This window comes from Castanea sativa, chromosome 11 (assembly GCF_040712315.1).
Source record: "Castanea sativa cultivar Marrone di Chiusa Pesio chromosome 11, ASM4071231v1".
Classification (NCBI taxonomy): Eukaryota; Viridiplantae; Streptophyta; class Magnoliopsida; order Fagales; family Fagaceae; genus Castanea; species Castanea sativa.
The window spans coordinates 30,795,771-30,803,824 of NC_134023.1; the positions used below are offsets into that span (position 1 = coordinate 30,795,771).

The 8,054-nt window shown below is 40.3% G+C and overlaps 2 protein-coding genes across 2 annotated transcripts; both read left to right on the forward strand.

The window, feature by feature from the left end:
- The first annotated feature begins 523 nt into the window (after positions 1–523).
- On the forward strand, positions 524–1,171 carry LOC142616339 (uncharacterized). The gene has a single exon (XM_075789213.1). It carries the CDS (start codon positions 524–526, stop codon positions 1,169–1,171), a length of 648 nt encoding a protein of 215 aa, XP_075645328.1.
- A 3,451-nt stretch (positions 1,172–4,622) lies between these two features.
- On the forward strand, positions 4,623–7,829 carry LOC142616340 (uncharacterized). Its single transcript, XM_075789214.1, has 3 exons — positions 4,623–4,876; positions 4,920–6,065; positions 6,746–7,829. Exons 1-3 carry the CDS (start codon positions 4,623–4,625, stop codon positions 7,827–7,829), a joined length of 2,484 nt encoding a protein of 827 aa, XP_075645329.1.
- Positions 7,830–8,054: the final 225 nt, after the last annotated feature.

Consider the following 8,054-nt stretch of genomic DNA (forward strand, 5'->3'; position numbering starts at 1 on the left):
TGAAATGGAGGATTTTGAGGTTTCTAATTTGTGTAACTAGGCGAAAAGTTATTTGTGAATAAAGGAATTTATTGTATGGGTTGCGAATCTGTAATGTATGTGTTTGATCTGTGAGAAATTGTTCTTGATTGGGGGTTTGATCGGTTGTTTTTGTATGTTTGGTTTTGTAAGGGGTTGGTTAGGATTTTGTAAATAATTTATTGTATGGTTTGCTAATCTGTAATGTTTGTAAAGGATTTTATTTTGGTTGGGATTTTCATATTTGTGTATTGTTGGTTTTGTTTGGTAGCTAAGAAAGTGCAAGTATACACAAGAAAATTATAAGCATGTAATGTTTTTAATAGATGAGTTTTACGGAAAAGACAAACGGGAAACTTTATGTCTTACACATCAAGGTTTTCTCTCTAGGTTTTCTCTGGAAACCCTAGGGGTGAAAAAGGGGGCTAGTATTAGCATAAGGGCTGCCGAAAGGCAAATCTTCTCTCCGTGCAAACGGTAGAAACAGTCTCTTTCAAACGATAACATGGAGGAGCTTACAGATAGATGTGCTAGGTTTAAGCTGTCGGTGAAAGAAGATGTAGAAGTTGCAATCCATGCTCCATTGATAGAGGATGGACCTGTCCTCATTGGGAAATTTTGTACTAAGCGCAGAATCAACATGGAATTAGCGGTTAGAGTGTTGAGGTCGGTTTGGAGAGCGAAGCACAGTTTTGAGGCCAGCGATTTGGGTGAGAACAAGGTAATGTTCCTTTTCCAATCGAAGGATGATATGGAAAGAGTGCTGCTGCTCAGTCCGTCGGCTTTCGATAAATATCTACTGCTTCTTCATAAGCTGGTGCGTGGTGAGGCGGTTAAGGATATCAAATTCGATAGATCACCATTTTGGATCCAAATACACGGACTACCCACAATGTGTCAAACGAAGGAAGTGGGAATGAGTATCGGCGCAACCTTGGGAGAGGTGGAGAAGGTAGATGCCAATGAGAAAGGATTTTGTTTGGGGAGTTATTTGCGCATAAGGGTTAATCTGGATGTCTCCATGCCACTATGTCGAGGACGTAAGGTGCGACTTGGTGGATATGGAGCAAAATGGGTGGATTTCAGATACAGAGGCTCCCAATATTTTGTTATTTGTGCGGAAAGATCGACCATGATGAATGGGATTGTCTGATGTGGATACGAAGCAAGGATACACTAAGGCCGGAAGAGAAACAATTCGGTCCATGGCTATGTGCGATGCAGGACAAAAACCAGAAGCCACAGCTAGTTAGGACCGGTAAAAATGAAGGGAACATTTTCGGGGAAGGCGGTAGGGGAGATATGGAACAAAAATTGGATGGAAGGGCTGATTCAGAGCCGGCACTGGTGAGTGGCTATGACAAACTTCTAGAAGAGATGGCGAGGGTGGCGGACTCAAGGGCTGACGTGGAAAGGATAACAGATTATCTAGCTCAGGCCCGTATCAGAAACCCGGATTTTTCGCATACTTTGCATTTTGAGCAACAGATTCGGGAAATTGACGACGCTATTAATGGCAACGTATCTGCCATGATCTCAGCAACAAGCCAGGAAGCACGTGTGGGAAGGGAGTCTAATATGTACGATTTGGACATGGCCACGTTGGGGAGGAAAGAAAGTAATCATGCAAGTGGGCTACATGCTACAGCTCACATCCAATCCTTCAAAGATGGGCCTCAGGGCACTCTCCTTAAGCCCATGCAGGAACAGAATAAGGAAATGGACTTGGGTCAAACTGGGATGGCTTTTAGCTTGGGGCCGCCCTCTACAAAACAGCAAAAGACTCGGGGTATTAAGAAGATCAGAGGTGGTAACGAAAGAAAAAATAAAGAAAACAGAGAGGGAACTGGGAAGGACAAGAAGTTGGACGGGGAGGAAACACAACACTTGGGAGACAACCTTGCTTCAACCATGGAGTATGAGATGCTGGAGATGGGACTAAAGAGAAGAACAAGAACACCACTGGCTGATGTAGAAAATGAGGAAGACAATGGGAAGCGGGTTAAAGTAGAAGGTGAGGTAAAGGAGCTCGGCAAACTCTTAGCACAACACTTGGGATTAGTGGCGGAGCTAGAAATTTAAGTCAGAAGGGGCAAGATTAGAAGACAAGATTAAAAATAAAAAAATGAATCTAAATTTTTTTTATCAATATTAATAACAAAAAAAATAAACAACAATATGCTAATATAATTACCATATAGAATCTAACATAAAATCATGGTTTTAAAAACCAGTACGATAAAAGAATCGAAAAAGAGACTAGTTACCGGTTTTTTGGTTAGACCGGTAGTGAAACCGATAACATCATAAATAATATAATTAATTTTTTTAAATAATAAAAAATATATATAAATATTTTAAGTTTTTTTAACTAAGAATATTCAAATTAAACATATATATATATATATATATAATTTTTAAAAATAACGTGAGTTTAGTTTTCGTGTATTAAATTTAGGAATAAAAATAACAAAACCTAACAGTAGTAGTTTTAATTTTCTAATGATATTTTTTTAACAAATCTAGTGGAGCACTTGTGGCAATAATATAATGACTTGTAAAATCATCTAATATTAATATGAAGTGTCATGTTCCCAATATTTGTACAATACTTTCACAACAAATCATGTATGGTAAGTTGTTATTGATTTTAATTTGAACACATCACTTCAATTATTTTTATTCACTAGTATTAGCTAGTAACTACCTTGCACTTAAGATTTATTGTAAAAATATTGTGAAAATATTGTGATAGCATTTTTTAATTTTAATTTCTTATTTTTTATTTTATTTTTCCCTTATCTCTTTTTTCTTTATCCACACATTTCTTTATTATTTTTTTCTCTTTTTTTCTCCTTCACACATATTATTTCCCTTCTCTCTGATGTTTATATTCACTTTTGATCACTTTTCTTTTTACTTTTCTCCTCTACCAGACAATCACTTCATCCACTCCATATTCCACAACATACCAATGTACTATATTATAATTATATGTAAAAAAGTTTGCAAGTTCAAGGGGGGCAAGATAATTATATGTAAAAAAAATTGCAAGTTCAGGGGGGGCACCTGCCCCCCCCTCCCTTCGCCCCTGCTTGGGATTGGTGGAGGTTGTTGCACAGCCCCGCCGGACACAGTAAGTGTCATCAGTTGGAACTGTGGGGGCTTAGGAACCCCCTAATAGTTAATGCACTCCAAAAAGTGGTGTTGGAGAAAGATCCCACCTTAGTCTTTCTAATGGAGACTAAGTTTGATGTTATGGAAATGGATGGAATTAAGTAGAAGATAGAACGGCAGCAAGGGCTGGTGGTTCCGAGTATACGACGGGCAGGAGGCTTGGCTCTCTTATGGAAGAAACCATTGCAGGTTGATATATTGTCACACTCCCCAGGGCACATTGACGCCATAGTGTCTGAAGAACAGGGGACGAAACAATGGCGGTTTACCGGGTTTTATGGCCATCCAGAGACAAGGAAAAGAAAGGAGTCGTGGTCATTGTTGGAGAATCTTAGTCGTCGGAGTAAGTTGCCGTGGGTATGCATGGGGGATTTTAATGAAATAATGCATGCTAAGGAAAAGGTTGGTGGCGGGGTTAGGCCGGAAGGACAAATGAGATTTTTTCGTGAGGTGATAAATAAATGCAATTTGAGAGACTTGGGATATGTAGGCTCGGATTACACGTGGAATAGACGACTAGGAAATAGAGGATGGGCGCAAGAAAGATTAGATAGAGCATTGGTGTCTACGGATTGGGCACTTGCTTTCCCATTAGTGAAGTTGCACCATCTGTCCAACTGTTAGGATTAGTGCCTTTAAATCCTATTATATGCTGCTATGTATGTTATTATGTATGACATTATGTATGACTTAATGTTTTGATTAATAAAGTTGTTTTATTATATTAAACATAATTAATGGTAACTTTGGACTTGTCAAGAGTTGACAGAAAAGCCAAGGCCTATTGGAGCTAGTGTCTTATTGGTCCCTTTTGATCCCACTCCAAGCCACACACTTAAGCCCAATTGGAAAGGTCCAAAATGCCAGCTCAATTAGATAATCAGTTAGATACAAAGAGAGAAACATACAAAATTTTCAGTAGAGAATTACAAGAACATCATTGAAGTGGTGTGTATGTAAGTGTTAGACACTTTGACATTCTCCCTTTGTAAAACCGATTGAGAGACCACACATCTTAGGCGTAAAGTGGAATTGGAGTGAAGATCAAAAGTATTTCCAAGTGCTTCCGATCTTTGTTTTAAAATTCACCACACCAAGGTACGCTCTCTTGTTCTTGAATTCTGAAACTTACATAGTGCATGTTATTGATTGTGAATGAAGTAGATCTGTTATATTTCCGCTGCGTATATTTTTTATGAGATACAAACCAGGTTTAATCCAACACCAACTCGGTGTCTAACCATAGTATTATAGTGCTCATGGAAACGAGCCTTCCAAGACAACAACGGAGGCACTCAAGGTTGTTCCGCTTTGAATCTATATGGCTTGAAGATGAGAGATGTAATAATGTGGTGGAGGAGGCATGGGAAAGTGGATGAACCAGCCACTCATAATGGCCTTTAGAAGCTTGCCTAGAGGAATGTCAAATGTCACTGAAGTCATGGAATACATGCACCTTTGGCCACGTTGGAAAACAAGTTGCTGATTTACAAAGAAAGCTCCAAATGCTTGAATCCATGAAGGCAACTGGTACGGACTTGGAGGCAATTCATGCAACAAAAGTTGAGCTAAATAGGTGGCTTGGCATTGAAGAGAAAATGTGGCAACAAAGAAGTAGAAATAATTGGTTAAGGGCAGGGGATAAAAACACCACCTTTTTCCACACTAAGGCCTCAAACTGGTACTAGCGTAACTATTAGCAAAATTATGGATGCAAATAACAGGTGGTTGGAGGATGTAGATCAGATTGGGCAGACTTTTGTGAGATATTTTGAGGAGCTATTCACTACCTCAAGGCCGAAGGTGGAGCAAGAAATGATTGATGCAGTCCAATCCAAGGTCAATGAAAGAATGAACACTACTCTCACACAAGACTTTCATGCTATGGAGGTGGAGAAGGCACTAAAGCAAATGCACCCTTTAACAGCACCCAGCCCGGACGGTATGCCACCTTTATTTTATCATCATTTTTGGCCTATTGTTAAATCCATTGTCATTATCACTGTACTTGACTTTCTAAACCATGATGTGTCCCCACCAAAATTCCATGACACACACATTGTGCTTATTCCAAAAACCAAAAATCTAGAAAAAGTGAGCGATTATAGACCGATTTCTTTATGTAATGTGGCTTACAAAATAGCTTCAAAAGTTGTGGCGAACAGAATGAAATTGGTGTTGCAGGAAATCATAGGAGAGAACCAAAGCGCTTGCATAGCGGAGCGTCTCATCACGGACAATGTCTTGGTGGAACATGAGTTGATGAGCCATGTTAGCAAAAAGAAGAAGGGTAAATGCGGTGAGATTGCTATAAAGTTGGACATGAGCAAGGCGTATGATTGGGTTGAGTGGGAATGTTTGAAACAGATTATGAAGAAGCTTGGATTCCATGAAAAATGGATTAGCACTGTGATGAGATGTGTTTCTTCGGTGAAATATGCAATTCGGATCAATGGGCAACCATATGGCTCTATCCAACCAACCCGAGGGTTAAGACAAGGCGACCCATTGTCGCCCTATCTTTTCCTTTTATGCGTCAAGGGCTTGTCTGCCTTGCTAAACCATGCGGCTCAAAGAAATGCCATTAAAGGGGTGGCTGCCTCAGCTAATGGTCCTAGAATATCCCATCTATTTTTTGCCGATGATAGCTTGATATTTGGAAGAGCAACAGAAAATGAAGCCATGGAAATTCAAAGAATTCTCAAGGTCTATGAAACATCCTCTGGCCAACAGTTAAACTACCACAAAACTTCCTTGTTCTTCAGCCCAAACACTGACAATGGAATAAGAGAGAGGGTGAAAATTATGTTTGGTGCACAAGTGATTAAACCTCATGAAGCCTATCTGGGTCTGCCATCACTGGTGGGAAGGTCTAAGAACAATACCTTTGCGAATCTTAAACAGAAAGTGGCTAACAAAGTCTCAGGGTGGAAGGAAAAATAACTAACACCTACTGGGAAGGAAATTTTGATTAAGTCTGTAGCCCAAGCCGTGCCTTCATACACCATGAGTTGTTTTTTGCTGCCCAAGAATCTATGTGAAGAGCTTACCAGTGTGATCAGACAATTCTGGTGGGGACAGACCGGGAATGATAAGAAAATTGCGTGGTTAAACTGGGATACGATGTGTCTGCCTAAAGACAGGGGAGGTCTTGGTTTTCGAGACTTAAGAAGCTTCAATTTGGCTTTCCTAGCCAAACAGGGCTGGCAGCTTCTAACCAATTCCAACTCCCTGTTTAGTCGAGTTTATAAAGCAAAATACTTCCCGCACTGCAGCTTTACTGAGGCGACTTTGGGCCGGAGTCCATCATATGCGTGGAGAAGCTTAATGGCGGCATAGAGCATAGTCCAAAGAGGTATGCGATGGCAGGTAGGGAATGGTAACAAGATTAGGATATGGCACGATAAATGGATTCCCAGACCATGCACGTACAAGGTGATTACAAAGGAAAAGCCAAATTCCACTAATACTCTGGTTTGTGAACTTATAAACAGAGCAACAAATGAATGGAATATTGACAAGCTGAATAGTTGGTTTCACCCGAAGACAGAGATGCTATTCTGGGTATCCCTTTGAGCTTAAGCAACATTCAAGACAAACTGATTTGGGCTGAAAATAAGAGTGGGAAGTTCACTGTTAAAAGTGCTTATGCACTAGCGTTGGAAGAGAAGGCATGCGTCACCAGGGCTGATTGTTCGGATGAGTTAGCTAGGAGGAAAATTTGGAAGGCCATATGGCTCTTGAAAGTCCCACAGAAAATAAAACACTTTGCATGGAAGGCAGGTCGGGGTATTTTAGCCACGAAATCTAACTTAGCGAAGAGGAAAATTGTATCAGATGGTACATGTGAGCTTTGCGGACATTATGAGGAAACGGTCTGTCATTTTCTGTGGAGTTGTGACCATGCCAAAGAAGTGTGGAACAATAGCAAATTCGCATTGCCGTTTGAAATCTCGACGCATTGGACCTTCTTGGATGTGGTTGAGAACCTACAGAGGTGTGATCACTTTCGGCCCGGGCAAATGGAACAATTTATTACAGTCAGCTGGGGTATATGGAAAAATAGAAATGATCTTCAGATGGGAGGAAAAGGAAAGGCAGGTAGAACAATTCTCAGGAATGCCTTGCAACTGGTGGAAGAGTTTCGGTCTGCAAATGAAGCAAAAACAGAGCACCAAGCTGAACCCGTGCCTTTGGTCTCTTGGCAACCCCCACGTCAAGGATACTATAAGGTGAATATTGATGGTGCGGTTTTTTCGGATAGAAAGCAAGCAAGAGCTGGAGTATTAATCAGGGACGGCGACGGGGAGGTGATCATAGCCTTAAGCAAGAAATGGAAGTGGTCGTTGGGTGCAATAGAAGCTAAAGCAAAAGCCTTGGAAGCTGGGGTTGTGTTTGCAAAGGATGTTGGAATCAGAGATGCTGAGTTTGAAAGTGACTCCTTGCTAATTTTCAACGCCTTGCAAGGACTAGGCTCGCCACCTTCTTCAGTAGTCACTGTGCTCGCTGGAATTATGGACCAAGTCTCGCACTTTAAGCGGTGGAAGTTTACTCACACTAAACGACAGGGAAATGTCCCTGCTCACTTACTCGCTCAACAAGCTAAAATGTTGAGAATTATGTTGCATGGCTAGAGGAATGTCAAAGTCTGATAGAGCAAGCCTGTATGCATGATAGAATGTAACTTGTTCTTTTGGTCTTAATAAAGCCAAGTATTTCCCATCAAAAAAGAAAAAAAAAAAAAAAGAGTTTTACGAACATATGCCACGTACATTAATAAAGTATTTTAGGAAATTTTTTATGAAAAAATGATTAATGGTCTGTTTGGTTTGTTATCTCAAACTCACATTTTTACATTT

What these genes read in the sequence shown, in the direction of transcription:
- LOC142616339 (XM_075789213.1), top strand. Translation starts at nt 524, where the DNA reads ATGGAGGAGCTTACAGATAGATGTGCTAGGTTTAAGCTGTCGGTGAAA.
- LOC142616340 (XM_075789214.1), top strand. Translation starts at nt 4,623, where the DNA reads ATGTCACTGAAGTCATGGAATACATGCACCTTTGGCCACGTTGGAAAA. An exon ending in CACACTAAGGCCTCAAACTG is followed by an intron (nt 4,877 to 4,919) that starts GTACTAGCGTAA and finishes TGCAAATAACAG; the next exon opens with GTGGTTGGAGGATGTAGATC. An exon ending in CTGCCATCACTGGTGGGAAG is followed by an intron (nt 6,066 to 6,745) that starts GTCTAAGAACAA and finishes ACCCGAAGACAG; the next exon opens with AGATGCTATTCTGGGTATCC.